This window comes from Fringilla coelebs (genome assembly GCF_963513975.1).
Source record: "Fringilla coelebs genome assembly, chromosome: 6".
Classification (NCBI taxonomy): domain Eukaryota; kingdom Metazoa; phylum Chordata; class Aves; order Passeriformes; family Fringillidae; genus Fringilla; species Fringilla coelebs.
In genome coordinates, this window is record NC_140034.1 from 48,577,017 (window position 1) to 48,604,908 (window position 27,892).

The following is a 27,892-nucleotide window of genomic DNA, read 5'->3' on the forward strand; positions in this document are numbered from 1 at the left end:
GCGTGACGCCGCTTCCTCCTCCTCCCCCTCCTCCTCCTGCTCCCGCGCGGGCGGCGCGTGATGCAGCGCGGAGCGGGCGCGCGCTCCCGCCCCGCCCTCCCGCGGGTCACGTGGGCGCGCTGTTTGGAGGCGGCACCGGGAGCGGCACCGGGAGAGCGCGGTGAGTGGTGAACGGTGAGCGAGCGGCACCGGGAGCGGCAGGGAGAAGGAGCCAGCCGTGCTTCCTGTGCCCTGCCGGCGCTCGGCTCCTCTCCCCTCCCCGCGGTTTCGGAAGGGGTTTGGGGGGTTCCTCTGCCCTGTGCGATCCCTACTCCGGGTACGGTAGACCAAGTCCCGCGGTGTCGCGGCTCAGCCCAGCCGCCAGCTCAGGGCCACAGGGGCGGGATGCGGCACAGAGCGGTCAGGGCAGAAGTGGCCATTGAGGTTTTTAAGACGCTTTGAGAGCTTAGAAGAAATAGCTTTTAGTTTCGTTGGCTAAATGTGCCTCTTCCCTTTTCCTAGTGCCTGGTGAGAGTGAGGGCTCACTTTCCTTTAGAGGAAATGTAAATTTCCCCCATGACGGCTTTTCTGGGAGGGAGTTCCTTAATTTATGGGACCGCATACTAAAGGTTACTTAGAAATTCCGGGACTTGCCGGTGCAGTGTAACAGGTTTAGCGTTTTGTTAAGCAATATACAGGTTTAAACTTTAAACTCAACAAGAAGTTATTTTAAAACATGTGCTGCTTAGAAAAAATATGAGGTTGCAATCTCAGTGGTTATTTAATTCTTGGTTTTCACTCTGTGTTATCTGTTGAACGTGGGAAAAGACATGCGGTGGAGAGGATAGCTTATAATTGTATCAAAATGCACAAATGCTGCTAATTCTAAGTTTAGTACAACTTGAGAATAATGCTCCTCAAATTTACTTTTGGGGGAGGATATGATGTAGTTATAAAATTCCAATGCTAAATGTTTTCCTTGAGAAAGTTAGTTTTAAATTAAGATTGCATGCTGTGGGGAAAAGTGCATTTTTCCAGAAAACAAGGTGTTTTCTGTGGGTACATGTTAACTTGTTTCCCAGGCAGATGTAAATACAAGTACAGTTTAAATATTTCCAGGTGTGGTGTATGATAGGTTAAGTCTTCAGAAATGAACTTGAACAAAAACTTCTCATAAATGAAGCAGGAGTCTTGTTTTCCAGCCCTTTAGCCTCTTTTTGGCAAACTGAAACCTGGTGGTTTTTGAGTAGGAAAACACTTGGTGTGCCTTTAAGCACAGAACACCAGCTCAAATACTAAAAAGTGAGCTAATCAAGAACTTCATTTTTGGCAGGTGCAGCTAAAAGCTGAAGCCATAACGCACCCATGAGTGAGCAGCACTAGTCGTGTGCATCCATGGCCTCTGTGCCGGTAATTCCAGACTCTTACAACCATGTCTTGGCAGAGTTGGAGTGTTTGGATCCGTTGCTTTCTGCACTCAGGTTGGATTCCAGTCGTCTTAAGGTGAGTTTGTGATGTATGGCTTTTTTTTATTTTTAATTTTTTTTAAAAATTCAAGTAATGACCCCATTTGGCTAATTATTTGATTAAGCCATAGGATTAATCTAACTCTTTTTGGGGTGTGTGCATGCTATCTTTGTAGGGGGAGTACTTTGGGAAGAAAGAGTGAAGATAATGGACCCTGCTACTCTGTGTTTCCTTAATGCAGCTGTGGGTAACACAGCCTGACACAGCTTACACTGTTTGCTCCAATTGCAAAGTGCTGTTTAATAATTTTCACTGCCAGTGGTTCAAGAGTGGTAAACACAGCTGGCAAACAATGAAGCCTATAAAAAACCCACCATAATAATGCAAGAAAAAGATGCTGTGGTCAGAACTTACCAGGTTATGCATTATGATTTTTATTCCCTCAGTGCACATGTATAGATGTGTCAAAGAGATGGCTGGCTCTAGGCAGCTCAGGAGGAGGACTGAACCTTATCCAGAAGGATGGTTGGAAGCAAAGACTCTTCCTCACTCACAAGGTAAGGATAAAAATTTTAAATGAAAATTTCCCAAAATGGGGCTGGGACAGAAACATTATTTCAAGTTTACATATTTTAAGAGTCAATAGGTGCCTTCAGCTTACTGGGTTGTCCAAAGAAGGCAAAGTTTTGGACTGCTGTGTTTAAAATAGGCTGTGGTTCTGGAGGGTATCCCCAGAGTATGTGGTATATTAGATGTCATGAGGTGTGAAAAATATTATTTCAGAGTGTCAGACCTTTGTTTTTCAGATTCTTACTTTTTAAGAGCAGCAACAAAGTCGCCTGATTTTTTTCAGGATTAGAAGAAAATTTTGAATATGAAACCAGAGCAACTCACAAGTAGATAACTTCTAGTGTTTGAGAGTTCAAACTGGGACATACGTGGATAAGTGAAGAAAAGAGAAGCTGACTTGCTATTGCTGGAAGAGATCATGAAACAGGGATTGTTATTTGTAGAGCCAGGTGCTATTCCCTAGGCACCACTGCTGCTTCCAGTATAGCATGAATGCAGCCAGTTTTTTAAGGCTGGGAGCATTCTTAATTCTGTCAAAATGGCTTCCAAAGGTGTGAGGACAGAAGAGTGATTTCTGTGCTTCCCAAATCAGAGAATGCACTGCACTCCTTGCTCTTGATGATGTTGTGCTGTTGTCAGCTGCATCTTGGAGTAAACTCAGTGTTTGCAAACAAAACCCAAGCAAACAGTAAAAACCAACCACATCACAGCAGAGTGGTAGCATCTGTTGACATGAATCTGGTTTATATCTTAAAGATGAAAGCTGCACAGTGGTAGTGGCAGTACAGGAACAAGTTTCACCTGCTCTTACTGCCGTGCTTGCTTTCAGGAAGGTGCCATTTCCCAGGTGGCCTGTTGTTTGCATGATGAAGACTATGTTGCTGTTGCCACCAGGTGAGTGGTCTACTCACAAACCTGAGCACTGGATTAATATTTTTAAGAAGCTTCAAGTTTCAGACATGGACAGCTGCTGAGAACTCAGAGTTAACTGGTAGAGGCCATTACAGGATAATTCTCTGCGCAGACAGTTTGCTTAATTTTTTTTTTCTGGACTAGGTTAAGTATTATTTCTGTAACAGAACATCTATGGCAGAGCTCATGCATGTGAAATTATGATGATAAATGTCTTTCTGAGACCTTTCAGCATAAAAAGAAGCATTTTCATTAACATGGTAGGGTGAGATTGATAGTTAATTCCACTTATATTTATTAAAATCCATTTAAATGTTTTTCCACATCCTCACTTTCAAGTATAATAACTGTAAGAGTAGCCTTACAAAGCTGCTTATACATTGCAGTACAAAGGACACTTATTCTTCTCCAGAATTAAGTGTAACACATGTTGAAATCATGCAGCCTCAAACAGAACCAGCTCTGAGGCATGCTGCTTTGCTTGGGTTTCCTCTTGCTCTGGGAAAAAGCATCTGTATTAACTGATAAAACGTTAGAAGACTTATTTTCAACCTGTATTCTCCTTTTAACTTGTGGTAGCCAAGGCCTTGTAGTGGTCTGGGAGCTGAATCAGGAACGTCGTGGGAAGCCGGAACGGATTTATGTTTCCTCGGAGCATAAGGGCAGAAAAGTCACAGCTCTGTGCTGGGATACAGCTGCCCTTCGAGTTTTTGTAGGAGATCATGTGGGAAAAGTATCAGCCATCAAGATTAACACATCGAAACAAGGGAAGGTAAAATGTTGCATACTTTGATTCAGCTTAATTTGTAGGGAGTGTGTGGAATCTCTGTTTATTTTGGCGAAGTGGAATAGAGCAGGACTTGCCAGGTAATGAAGTTCTGGTAGCTTAAACTATCAGGATGAAGAGCCAGTCTCTTGATAGAACCATAGAAATCCTGACCCATGAACTCACCCCATCCATATTCTATCTGTTCTAGTAATGCAACTTGAAAATGCTTTCAAATGTTCATAATTAAAAACCAGTCAATTTGCTTCTTGGAATTTACAAGTATCAAAGTTAAGGGTCTTGGTGTTTCTGAGCCTATTGGATTCCTTAGACTCCAGCTGCAGGTTCAGCTGTTGGTTTCAGTTTCAGTTCAGTTGTTGGTGAGAGAGCAGTCCCAGACTCTGATTTTGCTTGGCTTTGTCTGGACGCTCTCATTCTTAAATGTCTGGATCAGGTCGGTGGTCATTGAGCCTACATGCTTTATATTTTATGCAAATGCCACACCCGTTAGTGATAGCAGCCTGATTTCTAGCCCTTGAGTGCTATTTAGCTTTTACTTCTACTGGGTCCTTTCTTTTTAATCAGTAAAAAGGAGCAGAACCTGGGAATCTGTTGTGTTCATCCAGGTGCTTTCTAGCCCTCATGGAAGATTTGGAGGGAAAATTGACTTATAGGTAGCAAGACCATTATTACATTTAAATAGAGATGGGTGGAAAAGTCAGCTGTGGGAGGAGAAAAGGGCAAGGCCCATGGAATCTGTGTGTGTTCACACCTGTTAAAGGAACAGGATTGTTGGATTTCTCAGATAATGCACTTTGTCATATTTCTAAGAAGGGAAAACGACTCTAAGCTGGCAGAAATGGTGACTGACAGCAAATTCAAATGCAGTTCCCAGTAGTTTCCTTATCCATAAATCTATCTGAGACTGTTCATCCACCCATGCAAACTGAGACACTGGTCGGATAAATAGTATGTGGATATTTTGTGGCATGGTAACAGAGAAAGTGGGTTTGTGAACAATCTAGTTCCAATAGAAGTTGTTTTTTTATTAATTAATCCCTCTGGTCTGTTTCCATAAAACTGCTAGCTCAATGAAGGGAGAGAATTGGAAAAAAATCACCAAGCTTACAACAGCAGGAATAAAACCCTTTCTTAATGTTACAGGAAAAAAACCTTTATAAAGAAATATTAGGATGCTGCAGGGATGCGATTCTTTTTTTCTTTAATCTTCTATAGTGGTTTTGGAACAGGAGGATTTAGACTTCTGTGCTTCTGAGCATTGTAGCCTTGCTTTGTAAAGACAGAGAAGAAAGGCATTGCTCTGTCTCATGCTGTGTATTCATAGCATACATGAGTCTTTTCTGAATTTTGCTATTTTAACATAATGAAACAGTCTTTACTTTGAACTGAAGACCAGCATGTTTTCTTTTTTTCTTTTTTTAACTGTAGGCTGCTGCTACTTTTGTGATGTTTCCTGTTCAGATTATAACCACTGTAGATTCTCGGGTGGTTCAGCTTGATTATTTGGATGGAAGACTGCTCATATCTTCACTTACCCGCACTTATTTATGTGATACTGAGAGGCAAGTTCTATTTTATTTCTGAAATACTGGACTCCAGAGTCACACAGAGTTTCTGAAATGGCATCAATGTCTCTTTACCTAGCTCATGCTCCCTTAGTCTGTTTCTGAAGATGTTGGGAGGGGTAGTGTCAACGGTTTTACTGAAATCAAGATAAACAACATCGACTGTTCTCCCCTCGACTACCCAGCCAGTCATTCTGTTGTAGAGGGCTGTTAGCATGATTTCCCTTCCATGAATTCATGCTGACAATTCATAATCACTCTCTTCTTTTTCACGTGATTGGGAATGATTTCTGGGAGTGTTCCCACCTTCCCATCACTCGGCTGAAAAACTGGTTTGCTGAAAAAAACTCCTTTGATCTGAGCATTCATTTTAGGTAATGAATATTTCACACCCTGTCTTGTATAAACTTTGGGCAGGCTTTGTAATATTCATTACAGATTTTTTTAAGCACCAAAACCAATTCAGCAGTGGAGATTAAGAAAAACATAAAATTAATTAGAGCTTTTATTAATGCTGCCTTACTTAACAAGTACATTTTTTCCCCTCTAGAGAGAAGTTCTGGAAGATTGGTAATAAAGAGAGAGATGGAGAATTTGGTGCATGTTTCTTCCCTGTTGGAAAAAGCAGTGGGAATCAGCAGCCATTAATATACTGTGCTCGACCTGGCTCGAGGATGTGGGAGGTGAACTTTGATGGGGAAGTGCAGAGCACACATCAGTTCAAGCAGCTGCTCTCATCACCACCTCTTCCTGTTGTTACTGTCAGGTAGAAACATGACTTTTATCAGCGTTAAACTTTTTTGGGATGTCCTTAAGACTGAAAAGACTAAATCAATTCCTGCTTCAGTCAAATGTTAATCCTAGTTCTCATCTTAATACAGTATCCTCTAAGAGGTTTAGGCAGTAATTATCAAAAATGCCCAAACCTTGATTCTGCAGCTATGTCTGTGAGCACAATGAATGCTGCTGTCATGAGACTATATTTATTTAAGCCAGCCATGTATTGACAGGATTAAGAATTTTAGAAAGTAATGGTATTGTAGTTATGCTTGTAGTTGATGATAATTTTGTTTTGTAGGCAGGATCCTCATTATACTGGTTCCAGCTGCTCTCCACAATCTTTATCTTTCCCCAAGCTGCTATATTTGACGTGAGTATTGACAGCATAGCTTTCTGTTCATAAAGTAGGCTTAAAACATTATATATTCTCCTAATTTATAATTACCAACCTCAGGTTTTTGCATAAGAATTTCCCAAGTATCATGCTAAACCTGTCTCACATCTCACTTGCTATACTTAATCCAATGTAATCCCTGCATATTTTAGAGTTTTTAAAAATTTTGCCTATTTTACCACAATTGACTGTTGCTTCATTAGCATATGCTTTAATTGTAGTGAGCACTGTGTGGTGACCTGGACAGAAAGAGGCATTTATATTTTTCTTCCCCAAAGCCTTCAAGTCTTACTCTGGAGTGAAGTTAAAGGTAAACTAAAGTTTCTTAAACATTGCTTTGTAACATTGTCTGTTACACTGGTCGTTCCTGAAGTCCTTGCCTAACATGGAAACTATTCAAGCTCAATTTCTGCAGCTGGATGGCAGAATTTATGTAAAAAACTTGTCATCTGTCTGGTATATCCTTGAATATTAACCATCTCCCTGCGTCCTTCAGCCAACCCTTCCTTCCATAGATCTGAAAGCATCCTTCTGGAGAAGCAAAACATGGTGTGTAGAGTGACTCATAAAGTACAGTAGTTAAAATACAGGTGATTAACCTGCAGTATCCTTTCCTCTTTACTCAGGCTCATTTTCAGTATCCTTTGAGGGATAATCTGGCTGCTAAAAGTTTAAAACCTGGTTGGGTTTTTTTTCCTAAAACATGTCTAAATTGCATACAGAGAATACATTTATTTGGCAAATGAGTGAACCCTCTTAAACAGTGGTGTGTTTGTTATAAGCGGAGTCCTGCAGTAGTTATTGCCTATCAGTCTTTCCCCTTCTCCTCATTTTGGTGTTAAGTTTGCAATACCTTTGTTGTGGAGTGTTTGCCTACAGTGGAAGTGTTGTATTTGAAGACTTCTTGAAGGCACAAGTTGTTTTTTTACCAGTGAATATTTTTCTTCTGTTTCAAAGCTAACAGTTATGTATTTGTCATCTTTACCAGGCTCTAATTTTTCCTCTCAGAGCAAAAGGAAACTTTTTGGTAATTTAGTGTATTTTTTGACTGTTGTCTAGAAATGCCACTATGGAAAGTTTTGACAGTGTTTTATAGTGATTAGGTGCTAGGTCAGCTCTTCTCAGTGTTTGTTTTTCCCATGCATCTCATGCTTTGCACTCATTTGCAGTCAAGTGAGAATATGCTTTCACCTTCTTTCAGGGACAGAAAGGAATGTTGATTAATGACTTCAATGCTTCAGGTATTGCTCTATGTGTGATTTTGCAGATATTCAGGATATTGCAGTTCACAAGAGTGAGTTGTTCTGTCTGCATACAAATGGGAAAGTTGTGCACCTCTCCCTTCTGCTGGTCGATCGCTGCATAGAGCGTCTGATGAGAAGAGGATTCTGGACCCTTGCTGCCAGGGTCTCTTGTCTCTTCCAAAATTCAATTGTTTCTTGCAGAGTAAGTAAATACTTGATTGTAACTGTGCAATACAACTTCACTGTCTTTCCTGTCCCCCCCCTCCCCCCCCCACTAATTTTCATGGTCACTGAGATTCATTTTGTTGGAGCTTTTAAAGTCATTTAAACACTTTACTTTAGGGATTAAAATCATCATACATATATAGTATCTTTTGTTTTCACATGTGCATTAGAAATAATAATGCTTTTGTTTCACTGGGTGCTTTTAGGCAAGAAAAAATTTGCCTCTAGACAAGCTGGAGCACTTGAAGTCTCAGCTGGATGCTTCAACCCAGCAAGATCTCATTGTGCAGCTGGAAGAACTGATTGCAAAGTTGGAACCTCTGGATTCTGCATGCAGCAGTAGAAGGAGCAGTATTTCATCTCATGTATGTGTATTGGTAGTGCCAAAAATGTTATCTACAGCTTTTATCTGTATGGCTTGAAGTCACCCCATTGCTCCCTGGGAAGATGAGGCTTTCATTTCTACCCTGTCTACTCCATCTCATAATGCTGCATTCTAAAACTAGGTGGGGTGAAGAGGTATGAAACACCACTACTTGCATTCTCTAAGCTCAGACCTCTGCCTCTTTCCCATATTATTTTAGGGCTAATGGGTGAGATTGGTTCGAAGATGGCTTTGTCCACAGCTCTGTTGAATGTTTTAATGTGCTTCAGTAAAGATAGTCTTGGTTTTAACTGTAGTTCTATATGGTGAAAATGAATGTCTTGAGTGCCCAGAGCTGTCTGGGGCACTGTAAGAAATTGTTGCACTCTAAGAAGCTTAAGGAGAAAGCTCTAAAAAAAATCAAAGCATCTTTCTAATAAGTATACAGCTGCTTTTCAAGAAAGAGGAAACGTTTCATAGTTTATACAATATCATCAGCTCCTCATTTCACTTTAACAGTGCTTAATAGGAAAGTTTAAAAATCCAAGTAATGTAAATACCATCTTGATGTAGTAGACAAGGTTTTCTTCATTAGCCACTGTGAAAGTAAACCATTTAGACTGACCATGAGCAAAAAAATGTGTGTTGGTCCTGAAATTGAACAGTTTTGTAGGGTCTGTAATTGTGCTAGCCTGGGTATGGCTGATCAGCAGGAGGACAGGTTCTTGGGTATGCAGCTACAAAGGGCTGAAGTGATAGTCTTGACTGCAGGACTAAAGCTGAGGTGGGTTTTGCCTTGCACTGGGTACACCACTTGTTCCAGTTGCTTTCCTAAAAGCAATTTCTGCACACACATCTTTTTAAAGGCACTAAGCAGCACACTTGCTGGCATCTGTGTCCTTTTCCGTTCTGGATATGGTAGAAGTATTCTGTTAAATAGGAGTTTTCCAGGCAGTGAATTATGAAATGCTCTGAGGTTATTTGTGTAGGTAGCGTTGGTTGAGTTCATAGCAGAAGGAACAAATAAGTGCAACTCACATGGTGTCTAACTCCCTGCCTTGGCCTGACAGGAAAGCTTCAGTGTCTTAGACTCTGGAATCTACCGTGTTATCAGTCGAAGGGGCAGTCAGTCAGATGAAGACTCGTGTTCCCTCCACAGTCAAACATTCTCAGAAGATGAGAGACTTAAAGAATTTCCTGCACACCATGAAGATGAACAGCTAGAACTTGGTAATGTTTCTTAATGAAAATGTTTGTTGAATGTATTTGTTCATTCTACAAGAATTTGACTGTGTTGGCTCTGTGCTCTTACTTTCCACTTTCAAGTTATTCATTATTAATACATGTAATTTGAGCAATTGAAAGAGTCACCCCACCTTCCAGCCAAAATCCTTCCTGAAACACTGGGTTGAAAAGGTAGCTCCACAGAATCCAGGCTTAAAAGCAAACAAAACAAAAGGTCCAGAGAGCTTTACCAAGCATGGACTTCTCTCCAGCTTCCCCCTCTCCGTTTGTAATTGAACATTAGTGCTAAGATTCTTTCAGCTGTCTATGCCAGCATCAATTGAGCTTCAAACAAGATTTGTTTGCTGCCAGTATCCTTTTGTAATATTTGTTCCAGAAAATAATTTCTTAGTCTCGGTTCTGGCTTACATTTCTTCAGGGAAAGCAGAAGGATTCTGATAAGAGTCCTTAACTTTCTCACAGAGTTTCCTTTGCACAAGGGATCATCTCTTACACATGTAAACATTAGTGTAGGGGTGCTAGAATAGTTAAAAACTAACGTTTAGCCCATGCAGGGAGCTTTTTTATTTCCTGACGAATGCCTGTCACTGGACTTAGGCTGGAGTTGAGACTGTAATAGGTCTTGTTCTCTGCTCTGTTTGGGATTGGGAGGGGATGCAAAAACCTGGAAAGATGTGGAGCTGCCTTAGTTCTAAGTATGATAGAGAGGTTTTCATATAAAAAGGCTATTTTTTAGCTTTTGCAAGGAATAGGTGCCAGTTGAGGATGGAGAGAATTTGGATGCTTTGGAGGAAGCCATACAGGGGAGGGAGAGTGCAGAAATTGGTATTTAGTCCCCTACTTGTCAGTAGTGTTGTACTGCTGAGTAAGATACACTTAGGTGTACATGTGCCTCTTTACCTACATCACCATAAAAACAAGTGAAGAAACTCTGAAATGCCTCATTCCCAACATTAAAAGTCAAAATTCAGGTGACTTAATTTTTGAATGTCAGAAGATAGAAAGGTTCTGTGTGTTCCATAGGAGATGACAAATTTGCTGATTATTTCCAAGTAGAGAAGTTCACGTGCTTCGAGAAGCATCACGTGCTTCAAGAAATACTTGATTTGGTATTTGGAAGAAATGGACTTAGTGTTTCCCCCCTCCCAGTGGCATAAGATGTAATGAGTTTTTAGGTTTCTAGTCTGCATAATGAACAAAAGCAGCCTTATTTACAGCCAATTGTAAAGTCAGTTGTGACCTTTAGGCACTGTTGAGGGATTCTGATGTTAGATTTTCTGTCACAGGGCAGCATCTTTTCCTCTAAACGCTGTGGTTACTGCTGACTGTTGCAAAATGCAGTGTCATCCTGGCTTAAAATGGTCCCTTTTTTCTTGTTGACATCACTTAAAGATACAGTGTGTGTTTGTAACAGGAAATTATTGAGAAAACACATTATAAATACTGTTAGGGATATGGGAGAGAAAAGGAAGTAGTCAGTGATTCTGTATTTCCTCTGGTTCTTAGCAAAAGCCAGAGAGTTGTGGGCTCACTTAGATTTTTAAGTCCTTTCAAATAAGAGGGTCATTTATACCCTAATCATGGCTTATGTGTCTTTGTTCACATGTGATTTAGATTTTGGAAATCATGGTCACAGCTGACTTTACAATTGGTTGTGAATTGATATATGCCACAATACTTAATTTTCCTAGATGTATAAATAGCTCAATGGATTAAATCAAGATTTTGTCCTCTAAATGATCTGTAAGTGTAATTTTGGGAGATAGCTTTCATACTGTTGTTGATCATTATTTTTCTTGCTGTAAAGCCAAAACACTATTAATAAAGCAGACTTAACTAGGTTCCAAGTCAGTAGTAAAATGGCCCTTGAAACTTGGCTCCATGTGTTCTTGAGTATTAAAAAGGAAAGTACAGTGGGCAGGTTATCCATTAATGAATTAGTGACTGTAGGTCGTTTCACTGTTCCATTTTTTTTTGCCAGATCACTGTTTCATGACTTTTTATTTCAATTCCATTTGTCAGAGAACGTATCTCATGCATCTGTGGTGGTTGAGGCTGACCGGAATGAGACATTTCTCCCATTCAGTATTCCTTTGTCATTCCGTTCCCCATCTCCTCTCGTCTCTCTCCAAGCTGTCAAAGAAAGGTAAAAAAACATGCAGCAGGTTCAGCAGGTCATCCATTACATCTTGCCCTCTTCTGTTCCCTGGATTTGTAGCATTGTGTGGTTTAGTTCATACTCTGTTCTGCAAACATATAACACCTGAACTGGAACACCAGAGATGCAGTCAGGTTTGCCAGGCAGTTGAATCTTCCTCTTGGCTGTGGTGAAGATACAATGAGCTCCTGGTAACTTCAGTGGAGCCAAGACTTCAACCTCAGTTCTAAACAGTTAATAATTGGTACATGTCTAGGAATATTTACTGTTACTCTGTAAACTCTGCTTGTGGTTTGTATTCAAGGAAAACTTATGATATGGTTTTGGGATTTTGCCTTCCTGTATCTTAGGGGGAAGGCTTCTTATCTTGCATAGGGGCCAACAGTAGAATATTCAAAGCAGATAGATATTGCTTAAACACGACTTGCAGAGTGGTGTTTTTTCGTCCTATCCCCACATGAACTTTTCAGTGATCTATTGGTTTTCCCAAACTTACAGATAATGTAGTTCTACCTGCTGCATTAGATCTGTATCCATTTTATGTTTAAATCACATGGTATTGTAAAACTTTTGGAGGATAAAGAGGGTGGGTGTACAAATACAAAAGGTATGGTGTTACATATTTAACGTAAAATTTCAATGTATGTTAATTACTTAGCTAAAATGTCTCTGGCTTGGCAATGGTCTGAAAAATTGCACAGCCTTCCCTTGATCACTTCAGTATGTAAATTGTGTCCTGCAACAAAGAATTGTGGCTGCTATCAGCAGGTGAGGGTCTCAGAATAAACATCAAAAGTACATGCAATGTTTTGAGTTCTTTCTAAACTGTAAGCAGCCTTGAGGACGTTACTAGTAATAAGTGTTTCTGCTAACAATGAAAGCTACGTTTTCAAGTATTCACTGCATGCAATTAATCATTAAATAAAATACTATCATATTTGAAGCATTGTCAGGTGTTTTCTTACCACCAAGAGTGACATAATTTCCTAAAGATGCTTTATGTTTAAAAGCTTTAAAATGCAGAAGGTAAAATGTAGCAAATCTGCATTTATTTGCATACAAATCACAAATACATGTCAAAAATCTATGGCTAATGTTGGTATGTGATCCTGCTTCTCCAGCAGGAATGTTAAACATTTCAGGTTTCTATTCTGTGATGAAAACATGATCATGACTGCAGTAAAAATTTTGAGCAGGTTCTTAGTAAGTTTTGTTCCTGTTGGTCATCACTGCTCTCATCCTTTTCTCAAGAGTTCTTCAGATTATAAAGTCTCTGAAATGATGGTTTGAATGAAGAGTGCTTGGTTTGTTTGCTTCTGAACTTCTGATATTAAATATTTGAACTTGTGATTCCTAGTGTTTCCAGCTTTGTGCGCAAAACCACGGAAAAGATTGGCACACTTCATATAAGTCCTGAATCTAGAGCAAAGCATGAAGCAAAGGATGATGAGCAGCTGCCAGAACTAACTCTTAATCCAGTAACATCTCCCCAGGAAGAAAAAGAGTGAGTGCAAAATCACATTTTCTTAGCAGTTGTCCAGCATTTGCTGGATGTCCTGAGGATAGAAAAAATTCTTTCAAACAGAATGAGGAACTTGGCATTGGGTTTTTCCAGCTGCCTTCATTCCTGTGGTGGGTTTCAGTGGTTCTCCCAACTCCTTTCTTAGAGCTGATGAGGCAATGAACACAGAGCTAAGTAATTTCATATTCCAGTGCTTATTTACCACTTTGGATGAACCTTTATACAGTGGCATGGTACTGTTTTTTGTTCAGTGCCTGCAGAAATCTACTGTGGCTGGAGTAGAAGCAATAATGGAAAGCCACAAAAATAGTATTATCTTTTTCTCTTCATGCTGAGTTTATCCATAATTTCTGTTGAGCTGTTCCTACTTACAAGTGATAGCTTTGTGTTTAATAAAGGAATTAGTGTTGAGGAAATTTTTCAGGAAATCCTCACATAAATTATTGAAGTTAACACTTCAGATAAGACTGAAATGAATGTGCTCTTCTAGGTCAGAACCCCAGAACTGCCAGCTGCCTGAGGAGGACCGTCTGAGAGATCTCAAGGCTGCAACAGCAGAAACTATGTAAGCAGAGAAACTTTTTACTGTGTAGATATGTAAGCCTTTGGCAGAAAAAATTTATTTGGTTTTTAAAATTTTTCTTTTTATCCATTTAACATGCATGTAAGAGTGATTAAATATCTATTAACATGAAAGGATCTCATTTGGTGAATTTTTTGATTCCTCGTTTTAAAACCAAGCAAACCTCACTAAAAGCTCTTCTAGTGTTACTTCTTTGTCTTAAGTACAGGCACACTTTGAATTTTTGTGATTTTGATTTTTTTATTCTGAAAGAAATCCTAGGGAGCTCAAAATTGCTGAGTTCAAATGTAGACAGTGTGAAGTAGCCTAAATTCTCTTTGAAAAAAATCGCAAGGAACCCAACAACCAATTTCAAGTCAAGTGTAGGAGTATAGTTACACAAAGCATATTTGAAACTTCACTTTTGGAATCTTATAATTGTTTGACCTAGTAAACTTCTTTTTTATGCTACAGAGCCAAGCTCCAGGATCCCCTGATTTTGTTAGAACCTCAGTGTATGAGAAAGGTCTTACAGGAATGGCTGGTCTTCCTAGAAGAAAAATTCAGCCAGGAGCATTCTGCTTTGTCTCTTAAGAAAAACAAGACTGTGTGTGCTGAAAATCAGAGGGCAGTCCTGGAGGAAAACCTGCAAGTGGCTCCAGCTGACAGAGACCCAGTAGACAAGGAGCAGAGTGGTATTTTGGAAGACTGTGTTGAAAAAGAAAGTACTGATGAAACCTGTGTTGAAAAAGAAAGTACTGATGAAACCTGTGTGAACCAAACCATGTGTGAAAATGGTGCTGATGTGACTGGGCCTCTGGGCCATGGCTTTCAGGTGTCTCCTCCATGTACCATTGAACCTGATGTTCTGAAAGATCTCATGGAGCTGACAACTCTGTGCTTTGAGCTGCGTGTCTTTTCTGGTGGGAGTGCTGAGGCTGAGGAGAGCTCTGACGGAAGTCTGCCACCAGCAGCTTCAGGGACCTTGGCTTGTAGGTTTATGCAAAGCTACTTCTTCCTTTTGGATTTAAAGAGAGTAAAGCAGTGTATTATAACCACGTGTGCCACCAGCCCTAATGTATGGGAAACATACATTGCAGGATTGAAAGGTAAATTATGAACGTTGTATTGCTTCTTAAACTGAAAATAAGACTGGGAGAAAGAAAAAAAAAAAGACCTTGAACACTCTTATAATTGTGTCTGCAGATTTTCCTTCTGCTAGTGTAGTGTGTCAGGGGGAGGATGCTTGGTGTGTGGGAGTCTTTGTTCTGGTTTTGGTTTGTTTGGTTGATTGTTTTTCTCCCAGATATTTCCCTTAGGAAGAACTTAGCTCAGCTGGTTAGAAGATAGTGCTAATAATCCCAGCATTGTGGGTTCAACCCTGTATGGACCATTCACCTAGAAGCTGGACTTGTTGGTCATTGTGGGTCCCTTTCAACTCAGAATAACCTGTGATTTCTTAAAAAAAAGAATTGTTGGCTCCTTGGAGAGAGATTGTTCTCCTCCCACTTTGCAACTTTGAACCTGTTAGTTGCATGGACCTTGTTAATGGAACACTGTAGTGATCCCAGCCTGTTTACAAACATATGAGCTTCTAAGAGCAAAAGCATCTAATTAGAATCACAAGTCTGTAGCAACAAGGCAGAAGGGAGAGGAGGGGCTTCAGCATTTGCACTGGAAGATTTGGCCTGTAAAGGAATGTAATTAATATGAAACAAAACTGAATGGAGTAAATGGTTCTGTGTAGATGAGTGGCTTGTGACCACTTCACACTTCGCTGTTCCACAGAAATACTTTCTGATCTTTTTGATGCCCCTTCAGTTTTATTGAACCAAAGCTTCATGATGATATTTGAAAACAGAACTTTTCTGTTCTCTGCACTCATCTTCTGCCTTATGTATTTCTTTTAAGAGTGAATTAAAGTCTTAGTATTGATTCTGCTCCAGCTGACAGGAGTTAAACCACAGAATCTTGCTTTGAGGGTTGGTGTTTGGTGTTTGTTTTTCTGGGAATCTCTTCACTGTTTGGATTCTGAGAGCCCTAGAAGTGCAAGTAGTGTATGCATTCCCAGTTCGTCCTTAGTTGGACTGCACTTGTGCCTGGACATTAATACCTGCATTTCATTGGGATTGAGGTGGGTGTTGAACTTCCCATGGAAGCAGCAATAGCTGTTGTTCAGCAGAAAGACGGAAAGGAGGGCCAGGACAAGTTAAGGAAAAAAAAAAAGCCCAAATCTTGTAACTTGTGTGCTGATTTATTTCAGAAATAACTTGTCACAGTCCAGTTGCTTTAGCGATGGAAAGTGAAGATATGTTGAAAATACTGAAGCTGCTGCATGACCTGGGGCCATGGGATGACAGCCCACTGTTGCTGGCACATGCTCAAAGGTTTGTACCCAAATCTTCTGAACTTCCTGGCAGGAATTGCTTCACTTACCATATTGTGAAGATTCCTGGACTCTCTTAGAGAGATCACCTTTCAGTACTGTTTTGGACTTGCAGGAGATCTTGAAAAATTTATTTTGCTGTTTGGTACTGAAAATAGCTTTTATTCTCTTTCTTTCTCCAGGCTTTATGAAAAATTTGGGGAAACAGCTCTTCGGCCCTTGATCAAGTTCCACCCCTCTATTTTACCTTCTGATATTAAACAGCTTTGCAGGAATGACCCAGCTCACTTTTTAGCATATTTAGATAGTCTGGTGAAATCAAAGCCAGAGGACAAAAGGTGAGGGGAATGTAGAATCCTTTTCATCTGTCTACTCTCTTCAGCATGTACCTGTGTTGGGGTTTTTTTTTGTTTTAGCTTTTGGGGGCATTTTTTGTGTGTTTCTGTATCTGTCTGCTTGGTGTTCTTAAGCATTTTCAAGTAATTCTGGCAGTTGTAGCTGGCCTTAGACTGGAGTTTTGTTAGGTTAGTATCTAGTTTTAAAAGGTATTTACTAAATAATACTTTAAATGGAATTGATTTTTTTTTTGTTTCTATATCTGCAGTTTGGTGTACCAGGGTTAGATCGCATTTTAAAAAACTCCAAGCAAACCAAGCAAAAAAAACCCACAAACCTGAAAAAAAACCCCAAACCAAATGTGTGCAAACTTGATTTTCTGGGGTTGCCTCAGTTTATGGAGACATAAATTATTTGAGGCTTTTCCACTCTTAATTTTACATCCCTCCCTTCCCCGGCAACCTTTTCTTTTTTTTTTTTCTTTTTCTTTTTTTTTTTTTTTTCTCTTTTTTTTTTTCTGTTAGTATGTCCACACACAATCTCTTCTTCTCCATATCTGGTAGATCTAAAACTGGTAGGATTTTTTTTTAGTGTCTGCTTTGTTTTCCAGGCCATTTCTCCTTAGGTCACTTCTGCAGCCAGAATCTGTACGGTTGGATTGGTTGGGCTTGGCAGTTTCTCATGATGCTCCACAAAGGGCAAACACTGTGGATGAAGAAGGAAATCCCAGGTAAAGTGGTTTTTATCTAAGGTCCTGAGTGCAGCAGAAAGGCTTAACAGGTCTGGTTTTGGCTTAGATTTTTTGTGAAAGTTTGGATCACTGACTCCTTGGAGCATTTTGCAGTGTTCAGCAGAAACAGTCAAAGGATTGAATAACTTTTATTTGCCATACTTTCCAGAGTGACTGCTGTACTGAGACTGCATGTGGTGTTTCATTCATTTTTCCTCCTCTCTTTTCATAAATCTGCCAGATAAGAAAATCAATAATTCTTTAAAACTGAGTTTTTCATCTTCTAGGCCAAGATCACATTTGTTTACTTGGGGCTACAGCCAGCTCATTCTGCTTTTGATTAAACTCCCAGCTGATTTTGTTATGAAAGAGAAGATGGCTGACATCTGTAAATCACATGGGTAAGGAGAAATCACATGGGTAAGGAGAAAACTTGGTAATTCTAGATACTTGGTTAGTAAGTATTCTGACCCTGAGAAGACACAAATGTAAATTACCTATCTGCCTTTTGTTTGGACAGGGTTTTTTTAAAAAACTTTGCTTTTTTGAGGGTAAATATTCAATGTCCTATTTAATGTACCAAATGGGAGGTATTCCTCATGCTCCTGATCTGTTTCTGACATTCATTAAATTTAGTTCATTTTGTCTTTACTGATACTTAAATTAGCATGTGATTGTTCTTGACTTTGGTTTGAACTGAGTATTTGATTCCTAGCAATCTTTACTCTCTTATTCAAGATTTTGGCCTGGATATCTTTTTCTCTGTCTGGAGCTCGATAGAAGAATAGAAGCCTTTACTAATATTGTTCATTTGGATGATTTGAGCCTGTTGAATGGAGAAGATGGTTAGTGATTCTTAAGCTGTATAAACATACTTCTGTGATGTAGGAATTACCCTTATATAGCAGTTTGCCCAAAGCTGAATTGAACTTTTATCTTTTAAAGTGTTTTTCTAGCTCTGTGTGTAGTACAGCATATTTGAAGCACATAAATGGATGTTATACTCTTGTATCTTCATGCTGTCCTTTGTGAAATCAGTTGTGCTAGGAAATGCTTAAAAGTTCAAGAATCTTGATTTGTTTATCAGTAAAAGCTGGGAGTAAAAGCTAACCTTAGTTTTGTAGACAGAAGAGTAGGAAGCCTTCCTGCACAGCACAAAAAACTCCCCCGCTACATGTGCAGATACCCAAAGTTAGAGTGACCAAAGCATTGTACCACAAGGCAGAACTTATAAGACAATTCACTCTGGCCCTAAGATGGACAAAACTTAGTCTCTTGACTTAATCCAAGGCCTTGAATACTGAACTACTGTGAAGCTGTGTGTGTTCACCACTAAATTTTTACACTCAGTCAGTCAGGGCAGTACATTTCTGTGCACAATTTGCTTGTTGATAATGCTTGGTTTCTTAAAATTTCAGAGTAAAACAGAATAGCTAGCTTCCCTTTTAAGTACAGATACAGTTTACATAGTAGTCTTAGAACAATCCTTGTTTTACAAATAATGTAACAAACTCATTTTACATCTAGGTTCCATTCCAGAGACCATAGAAGAATGGAAGTTTGTTCTGCATCTTGCACAGAATCACAGCACAGCTTCCCACCAGCACAGCCCACAGAACGGGAACACTGTCAGCAACGGAGGCCCGAGCTGCCCAGACTGCATCACTGTGGAAAATGTCGCTCTGTTGCTGGCCAAGGCCATCGGCCCAAATCGTGCCTTGCCTCTCTTGCAGGAGTGTGGCTTGACACCAGAATTGTCTGAGAGGTTTACTGGTGTCTGTGAGATACTGAGAATCGCTGAGAAAAGGCAGAGGTAAGAGATGTGTCAGCAGAAGATCCACACTATTCTCTTTGGATCTCCTCCATGCTTTAAACTTCCTTTTTGGTTTACAAGAAGATAGTGCTTCACATTTCTATCTTTGGTTTTAGACTCATCTGGAAGCTTTCCTCTTATTCAAGTATTTTGCAATGTAGGCATTTTAAAATTGAAAATGAGGAAACAGAAATCATACATTAAAGGAGTATATGAAAGAGATTCTCTGAAATAAATCTGTCCTGCTGAGACCTGTACAGATTCTGATCTCTCCTCCTTTCAGAGGTGTGAGTGGTGATGTCAGGATGTTACTTCTGAAATGCGATCATGTTTTTTACAAACTTCTCTCTAAAAAGCAAACCACAGCTCTTTTGTTCTTTCTGTTGTTAGCTTTTTTACTGTTTGACTTTTTTTGTTCCCTTTGCTTTTTTTGCAGAGCGCTGATTCAGTCCATGTTGGAAAGGTGTGACCGGTTTCTGTGGTCTCAGCAAGCATAGAGAACAACTTGGGAGAACTCTGGGAACATTTTATACTGTAATGACTGTATATTCAAGTGCCTCTTAAATTTCACAGGCCCTTAAAAATAACAAACTCCTGTCTAAAAGTTCAGTTATACTGAGCCAGTCTCCATCTGGCAGGTATCTGACCTGGAAGTGGTGGCAGTCCTTCCTTATTCCTTTGGAGAAGACTTTTGAACTGTAGAATGTTGATCAAAACAAGCCAGTATTTATCTTGAAATTAAGCTCACAAATTTCCAAGATGAAAATTGCTGAATTTAGTTTCTGAGTCTATAACTTAAGTGTTCAGGGATATGAGCCCCTAAGTATTAAATTATGGTGTATAAATTTTTTTGCTGTTTTGTTTGTAAACATGAGAAATTCCTGGGAAGTATCTAAGCCTATACTTGTTTCACTTTCCTGTAAATGACATTTACCTTTACTGTTGCTGTAAAGTGTCTGTTATAGAACCCATTGGTTTTTTCCCCTTCTTAAAATATATGGATAGGCCTTGCCTATTTGAAATACATTTATCAAGCCAAGTCTTAAAATGGGAGGGAAATATTTTTAAGTAATGCATTAATGATTAAAAAATGCTGATTAACAGACAAACTTGTTAAATGAACTTGCTGTTAAACTACACACACCATATTTCTAAATTGCCCATACCAGTTTGTGCACTGGGACCACAGACATCAGTTGTGATACTCCAACAAACCTCGGGACAGTGGATTAGAATCAGAGTTATTTAAGTTGCAAAAGACCCTGAAGATCCAGCCTTCCAACCATTAGCCTAGCACTGCCAGATCCACCACTGAGCCATGTCCCAAAGTGCCACATCTACATGGCTTCTAAATGCCTCCAGGGATGGTGACTCCAGCACGTCCTTGGACAGCCTGTTCCAGTACTGGACAATGCTTCTGGTGAAGAAATGTTTCCTCATATCCAACCAAAAGTTCTCCTGGAGCAACTTGAGGCCATTTCTTCTTGTCCTATCCCTTGTTAGTTGGGTAAAAGAAACCCACCCCCTGCCTGGCTCCAGCCTCCTTCCAGGCAGTTCAGAGAGCGCTGAGGTCTCCCTGAGCCTCCTTTTCTCCAGGCCAAGCACCCCCAGCTCCCTCAGCCTCTCCTCACGGGACTTGTGCCCCAGACCCTTTCCCAGCCCCATTTCCCTTCTCTGGGCTCTCTCCATCCCCTCCATGTCTTTCTTGCAGGGGTGCCCAGCACTGGACCCAGGATTCGAGGTGTGCCCTCACCAGTGCAGGGGGACAATCCCTGCCTGTCCTGCTGGCCGCACTATGGCTGATCCAGGCCAGGCTGCCCTTGGCCTTCTCGGCCCCCTGGGCCCTGCTGGCTCCTGTCCAGCTGCTGTCAGCAGCACCCCCGGGTCTCTCTCTGCCCAGCAGGGTCCCAGCCCCTCTGGCCCAGCCCGTGGCCCCGTCTGGGGCTGCTGTGCCCCCAGGCCGGGCCCCGGCGCTCGGCCTGGCCGGCCCTGACAGAGGCGGCCTCAGCCATGGATCCGGCCTGTCCCGATCCCTCTGCAGAGCCTTCCTGCCCTCCAGCAGCTCCCGCTGCCACCCAGCCTGGAGTGTCTGCAGCTGGCTGAGGGTGCCCTCCATCCCCTCATCCAAATCACTGATAAAGAGATCAAACAGAGCTGGGCCCAGCACTGAGCCCTGGGGAACACCATTTGGGGCTGGCCACCAGCTGGATTTAACTCCATTTCCCACTGCTCTCTGGGCCTGGCCATCCAGCTGTTTTTTTTGGTTGGTGAACAGTCCATGTGTCCAAGCCATGAGCAGCCCTTTTCTCCAGGAGACCGTTACGGGAAATAGTGTCAAAAGGTTTTCTTGAAGTCCAGATCAACTTTGGTAATTCCACAATTAATTCTGACATTTTGGAAAGTGAGAGGACTTATTAAATAATATTTTTTAAAGCTGAAGGTTTACATAAGTATTTTTAGATGAATACTGTCAAGAAAGTTTTTTTATGTATCTGGTTGGATATGAAGATTCACAAAATCACTTGGATTTTATATCTCATTTACATAACTGATTTGTAGTAGTGCTCTTTTTGCATTTAATACATCTTTGGACAAGTTTCTTTTTAGGCTTCTAGTTTTGATCCTCTTCACTGTATGGCTCACATTTTAAGCAGAAAGCCACAGCATCTGGTCAGTATTCAATTTTCAAAAATATCATTTAAGTAAAAAAGTAATGCATTAATTGGAACTAAATTTAATTAAAACTTTATAATTTTGTTGTTAAATGATGTGAAAATACTGCTTTATAAGGAATCTTTTTATATAGACTTGCAGCACTTGTAGTGCTGCAAAATAATGCTTTTAATCAAAATAGGACTGAGTACAATGTTTGGCCTTTCGAAAGATGCAGTCTGCAGACTATTTCATCTTGTCAGCAAGAAAAACTTGGGTGTGGTGGGTTGGTAACTTCACGTGGGGAAGGGAAATTCCAGGGCAACAACACATGTCAGGCTTCCAGCCAGAGAGTTGCTTGTAGAAAAGCCAATACAGAACTATTTCTAAAAAAATAAAACTTTAAAGCTTCTGGGGTTTGCATACTGCCATGGGAAATAGAAGGATCTGTGCCATCAGGATTACCCCGTGTTCTCACTGTAGGGCTTGGAATGGGAGCTAGGCACCTACCAGATGGTGTTGGTGCCTGTTCTGGTCCCTGCCAGAAGAGCTGCTGCTGCCTCAGGGGCTGCCACAGTTACCTACCTCGGGTTCATGCAGTGTGTTACGTAGCTGAGTGCTGCCCTTGCCTTCCTCAGAGGAATTCCTGGATTTCTGAAAATGTGCCTGTATGGTTCTGTATGGTTCCACTCTATTTGCTTGGTGTACTTTGTGCACTTATCAGTCTCTTTCTTCTGTGGGGGCTTTGTATATGTGGTTAACTTTGACTGAGGGTTGGGGCCCATTTTTATTTTTTTCAGTAAATCATAATTCCAGTTAGAGCATTTTTTTTTAAATAATCATGTCAGAAGGATCATACAGATAACATAATAGGAAGTGTGTGTTCAGATTTTGTGTCTAAAGTGAGCTTGTGTTTATAATTTCAACTAACTTGGCTGTCAATAAAGAGTAGTGAGAATGTACTTTCTGAAGAAGAGTTGGAAAATTAATGTTTCCTATTGTGGATGAGTTTATTTTCATCTCATATGGGTCGGGTGGAGGGACTGAAATGAGAGGGTCTTCTCTTCAGAAATTACTGAAATGAACTGCCTGAGTTGCACTCCTGTCAGCCACCTGAGCACGCATCACTGACAGCTCAGCCAGCCTCATGGGGAAGATGAGCTGCATCTCAGCTTTGTTTTTTGTGGGTGACTGGTGGTGGGAGAGACCCTTGAGAAGCAGAGATGAATAAAGGGGGTTTAGCCTGGAGCAGCTTTAAATAGAAACTGCTGGTGGTATTTTCTTTTTATCAAAGAAAAAAGTATCATACATGATTTCACTATTAGAAACCTATGGGTAAATCAATTTTACTTCAGATAAATACCTGCATTTTTAATCTGCTTCTTGAAAGGAGACAAGTTTCCAGTCATTCTCCATGTCTATGAGCCCAAAGTCACTGGTAGTGTATATTCAATACTTGGCAAAACTCTTGTAATGAATTATTGCACGTGTAAGCATAAAAAAGGTACTGTTTTTTCCCAGATTAAGAAATAACTGCAGATATTATTGTGCCTGAGCCGGGAAGTCACCTTATCCCCTTTCTCAGATTGCAAAATTGTGGAATCTTTGAGGAACATAGTTTGCATTTGTAAATATTTACTGTTACAGGGCAGCCAGCATGGGGTTGCTTTTTATCTTAACTGCATCCGAATGTACAAACCAAGAACTGGTCTCCAGGCCCCTTCAATGTGTTGTTCCCCAGTGTGCAGGTGCTGCCAGTGTTTCTTCCAGGAAAAAATGCTCTGTTCAAACCCTCCTCCACGCTCAGAGGCAGCTTTGCTTCTCTCTGTTGTGAAAGCAGCAGTGTTGGCTGCAGCTTGTTTCTGTGAGCCAAAGGTCACAACTTGGAGTGCAGGACAATAAGATATAGTGTCACATTCATATTTTCTGAAAAATCCCTTTGCCCAGGATTTTCTCCTGGGAAGCTGTGAAGCCTCAGAGAAAAAGGAAAACAAATTCTTATCTCTTTTGCTCCTCCTGTGTCGTGCTCGCATGGGGAATGTGTTTGGAGATTGTTTATCCAACTGGTGATTATTTCATTGGTTTCATGTGAATTGTTTTGACTTATTGGCCAATTACGGTCAAGCTGTGTCAAGGCTCTGGAAAGAATCATGAGTTTTCATGATTATCTTTTTAGCCTTCTGTAAATATCCTTTCTGTGTTCTGTATTCCTCATGTTTTGCAGAAATGCATTTTTTGTTCTCATTGTCCTTCATGTTTTGCAGAAATGTTGGAGAGAATGTGAAACAGTGTAAGACTCAAAATATCCTCTATAGTCCAGAGTGTGTGAACTCTTGTAGGGAAAGGGTTCCTTAGGTCAGTTTTGAAGGCAATGCTTTATTCTAAGTCCCTGGGCAAAGTGCCACATGCCTGTACCCCAACTTACAGGAGTCATTTTCCTTGTTTTGTCAAAACCAAAAAGGTGATGGCCAGGACTACTTGCAGCCAGCAGAGAAGGCACTTGAGCTGCCACGATGTGGGTCATCAGACTGTGAACAGGGTCGTAGCAAAACACAGCACTCCAGTCCCTGCAGTTGCTAAGTTGTTACACTGTGAAGTATCAAGTTCAGGAGTGCCAGGGGACAAAAATCTATGTCCTTGTCCCTTGGGTTAGGGTTTAGATTCTTGTTGCAAATTGTTCCATTCTGAGATGCAAATGCTACAGAGTATCTGTCCTGCTGCTCCAGGTTATGGAAATATTTCCTCTCCCCTTAAGCTCATTTTTTTTGACTGAAGTCCAGTGACGTCCAAGAAAATTAACTGTTGATTGTCACTCGTGCGCAGAGGTCGGGGCAGGAACAGGCGAGAGGCAGCACCGTAGCAAAGGCGAGGAAGGCTTTATTCAAAAGAACCATGCGGTTTTATAGAGGGGTATGATAGATTCTATTCTATTGGCTAACTAACAGAAACATCTTTCTAATGCACTCTCCATGAGAGGAACAGAAAAATAAGGTAGAAAAACATCACTTGCAAATTGTTTATAGTCAACAGGCTATCACATCTTTCCAGCTCCCTAAAATTTCTCACAAGCCACTGTGAGAAACGCTTGCCGTTTCTCTCTCTCTGTCCCATGGCATCCACAGCTGACACTTTATTAGCTTTGTTGCACCTGTTTCAACTCATGCATCTGCCCTGCAGCTCCAGGAGCAAGTTGTTTACAGTAGCAGAGTTGTGAGTGGGGCAGCTACCCTTCACTCTTCAGAGGGGAACCCGAAGTGCTCTCCTAGACTTGCCAAATCATGTACAAGGCCACACAATGGGGACACTTCCTGCACACTCACTCTCGAGTGCAACTGTGCTCAACCCTGGAGTTTTCTGCCAAGGAAGAGATTGTGTCAAGCTGTTAACCAAGGGGAGTGAGCAGGCTTAAAGCAGGGAGAGCATAGTGGGTACATAAACAGTGAACCATGCCAATAGGGCCAGACAGTTGATTTAAAATCGAGCAGAATTGTGGCTGTATGGATCTGAATTTCCCCTTAAGTAAAATGTTTACTGCTGCATCCAAAACTTTCCACCTGAGCCCCATGGAGCTGCTGTTGCAGCAGGGTGGTTGGAGACCTCTTCAGAGGGGCCTGTAAGAGCAAGCCAAGGCAAAATGAACCATTCAGAGCATGATCAGCAGGGATGTAGGGGTATGTGCTTTGCTTTGCAATGGAGTTAAGAGCAACACTTCGCATTTTCCATTTCATTAACTCTGGGATCCACCTGGCAATCCCAGCACGCATGGGAATTTCACTTAGCAGTTCATACAGCCCTTCTGGTAACGTTCCTTGTGCACAGACACAGACCTGGCCTTGTGCTGCAACGTGCAGTCAGGCACCTTCCCTTGCCAGCTCTGTTCAGTCCAAGATCCAAACAAAAGCATCATCCTTAAGATACCAGTAACACTTCAAGCACATGGAACTCTTCAGCCTTTAAGGCAGCTTGTCAGTCTGGTTGTTATGATGAGGAAATAGTCCCAAGGACAGCTGAAGAAGTGCCATATACTCTCTAAAAGATTGCATAACAGGAGCTGTGGACTTTCAGTAAGGACAAGCTTCCAGTAATAATTTCTGTGTTGGAAGAGCTGGTGGGGATTTCCCTGCCCTAGGTATCCTTTCGTTTCCTCTTTTGAGGGGTTTGAATTGGTTATAAATACCCTCTTTGAGTCTGAGAGCACACGAGACCATCTCCAGCTCCTTTGGCTTTGCTGTACTGCAGTGGTGAGTGACATTCTGAATTTGTGAGCTGTGTGCAGTCTTTTGAGCTGGTATTTTGGTAGCAGAACCAATGCTTTAGCATGTGGGGCTTCTTTATACTCATGACAGGAGCAGCAGGGAGTGCTAAAATGCAGGTTTCTCATGTGCACCTGCTTTTGTTGTGGAGCTCGTGGTTCCACAGAGGGCACCATGACTTGCAGGGGGAAAAGGGGGTCCTGGGTGAGCCCTCAGCACTGAGGCAGCAGCCCAGGCACAGCTGGGGGTGTGGTGGGTTCTCAGTGGTGCTCCAGAACTGCTCATCTCTCTCACTGTCTCCCAGCTCCCTGCCAGGCTTGGCCAGGAACCATGAAGCTCTGGGTCTGCATTGCATTGCTCTCCGTTGTTCTGTGTGTGAGTGCTGACAGACCAAAGGTAGTCGATAAAATCGTCGAGGCTGGAAAATTTGTCCGGGATGCAGCAGGAGGTAAGCTGCTGTTACCAGGGGCCCTTCCCTCAGGAACCCCTTCCCAAGCACAAGCTACCAGCAGTCAGTGGTGCAGCCCTGAGCTGGGAAATCCTCAGCTCCACATTAGAGACCCCTGGTTTTTGCTGCTGAACGAGGGCCTTGATCAGCCCCCACAGGCACTTTCTGTGGGTACAGCCCTGTGCAAAGGCTGATGTGGGGCAGTGTCTCACTCTGTTACTGCTCCTTGGGCCTTTCAGCTCCTGACTGAGGTGGTACCGAACAATGCGTGTGACTCTTTCTGGTGTGACTCTTTCAAGTCAACATCATCTCTGTTTCTCTGCCTTCTTCAGGGGCATGGGATATGCTCAGAGCATACAAGCAAATGCGTGAGGCAAATTACATCGGTGCTGACAAGTATTTCCACGCCCGTGGGAATTATGATGCTGCCCGGAGAGGACCTGGTGGTGCTTGGGCAGCGGAAGTGATCAGGTAATGGAGTGTGCTTGGCTTGTTAACGGTGAGTTATTAGGGATCCGGGTATTCCTGCTGGAGGGAGAGGTCCTTTTTTATTTGCAGTCAGTAGCTAGAAGGACAGCAGAGGGGAGGGGAAGAAGTTCCCATATGGGCAGCCGGTCTCTATAGGAATGGTGCCACATGACCATGAGCCTTCTTGTCAGCCCGAGAAGGCAGATTCCTCTCTCTGCATTTCTGATAAGGAACTTTCCTTCATTGCTGGTTCATTTCCTGACATAGCAGATATAGATTGCACGGCGGGCTCTCAGACAAAGGCTGAACATGTACTTGCATCTCACCTTGAGAAGCCTTACGAAAACCACGAATGAGGGAACCAACACACGGCAGAGTTAGATGCAGTCTGTTCAGGGGGCCTTTTCTCCTTCCACAGCAACGCCCGGGAGCGCTGGCAGAGCGACGTGAGCGGCAGAGGCGATGAAGACACCCGTCAGGACCAGGAGGCGAACGAGTGGGGCCGGAATGGGGGGGACCCGAACCGCTACCGGCCCAAGGGGCTGCCCAGCAAGTACTAGTGCTGTACTCCGCTCCTGTCACACCTCCCTTTGTACACCAAGTACTAGTGCTGTACTCCGCTCCTGTCACACCTCCCTTTGTACACCAAGTACTAGTGCTGTACTCCGCTCCTGTCACACCTCCCTTTGTACACCAAGTACTAGTGCTGTACTCCGCTCCTGTCACACCTCCCTTTGTACACCAAGTACTAGTGCTGTACTCCGCTCCTGTCACACCTCCCTTTGTACACCAAGTACTAGTGCTGTACTCCGCTCCTGTCACACCTCGCTTTGTACACCACAATAAAGGAATCCTGAGAACTGTTCCCTTCGCTGCGAGCATCCATCCTCCCGGGGCGCGGGACTGCGGGGGCGGCCGTGTCGGTGTCGGGGCATCACGGGGCTGCCAAAGGGTCTCCCTTGGGACCCTCGGGTGCTGCGGGAGCGCGGGTGCCGCTCCCCGCCGAGGGAAGGCCTGGGCGGGTGGCTCCCG

The 27,892-nt window shown here is 42.0% G+C and overlaps 2 protein-coding genes across 6 annotated transcripts; both read left to right on the plus strand.

The window, feature by feature from the left end:
* The first annotated feature begins 58 nt into the window (after nucleotides 1–58).
* Nucleotides 59–20,629, plus strand: HPS5 (HPS5 biogenesis of lysosomal organelles complex 2 subunit 2). 5 transcript variants are annotated; one of them, XM_084208364.1, is made up of 23 exons: nucleotides 64–160; nucleotides 1,313–1,482; nucleotides 1,893–2,003; nucleotides 2,846–2,910; nucleotides 3,508–3,700; nucleotides 5,144–5,281; nucleotides 5,835–6,046; nucleotides 6,359–6,430; nucleotides 6,676–6,764; nucleotides 7,722–7,900; nucleotides 8,130–8,288; nucleotides 9,358–9,517; nucleotides 11,555–11,678; nucleotides 13,048–13,194; nucleotides 13,703–13,777; nucleotides 14,249–14,883; nucleotides 16,038–16,161; nucleotides 16,343–16,498; nucleotides 17,107–17,226; nucleotides 17,514–17,627; nucleotides 17,965–18,071; nucleotides 18,754–19,039; nucleotides 19,476–20,626. In XM_084208364.1, exons 2-23 carry the CDS (start codon nucleotides 1,375–1,377, stop codon nucleotides 19,534–19,536), a joined length of 3,435 nt encoding a protein of 1,144 aa, XP_084064490.1. In that variant the 5' UTR covers nucleotides 64–160; nucleotides 1,313–1,374; the 3' UTR covers nucleotides 19,537–20,626. The 5 variants fall into 5 exon arrangements, 4 of the variants coding, with proteins under 4 accessions (XP_084064490.1, XP_084064492.1, XP_084064491.1 ...); XR_014616253.1 differs by lacking the exon at nucleotides 17,965–18,071 and having other exon boundaries at nucleotides 59–160; nucleotides 19,476–20,629; XM_084208366.1 differs by lacking the exons at nucleotides 2,846–2,910; nucleotides 3,508–3,700 and having other exon boundaries at nucleotides 19,476–20,627.
* Nucleotides 20,630–25,778: 5,149 nt separating this feature from the next.
* Nucleotides 25,779–27,725, plus strand: LOC311155050 (serum amyloid A protein-like). Its single transcript, XM_084207955.1, has 4 exons — nucleotides 25,779–25,932; nucleotides 26,249–26,392; nucleotides 26,725–26,863; nucleotides 27,279–27,725. Exons 2-4 carry the CDS (start codon nucleotides 26,275–26,277, stop codon nucleotides 27,418–27,420), a joined length of 399 nt encoding a protein of 132 aa, XP_084064081.1. The 5' UTR covers nucleotides 25,779–25,932; nucleotides 26,249–26,274; the 3' UTR covers nucleotides 27,421–27,725.
* The last annotated feature ends 167 nt before the right edge of the window (nucleotides 27,726–27,892 follow it).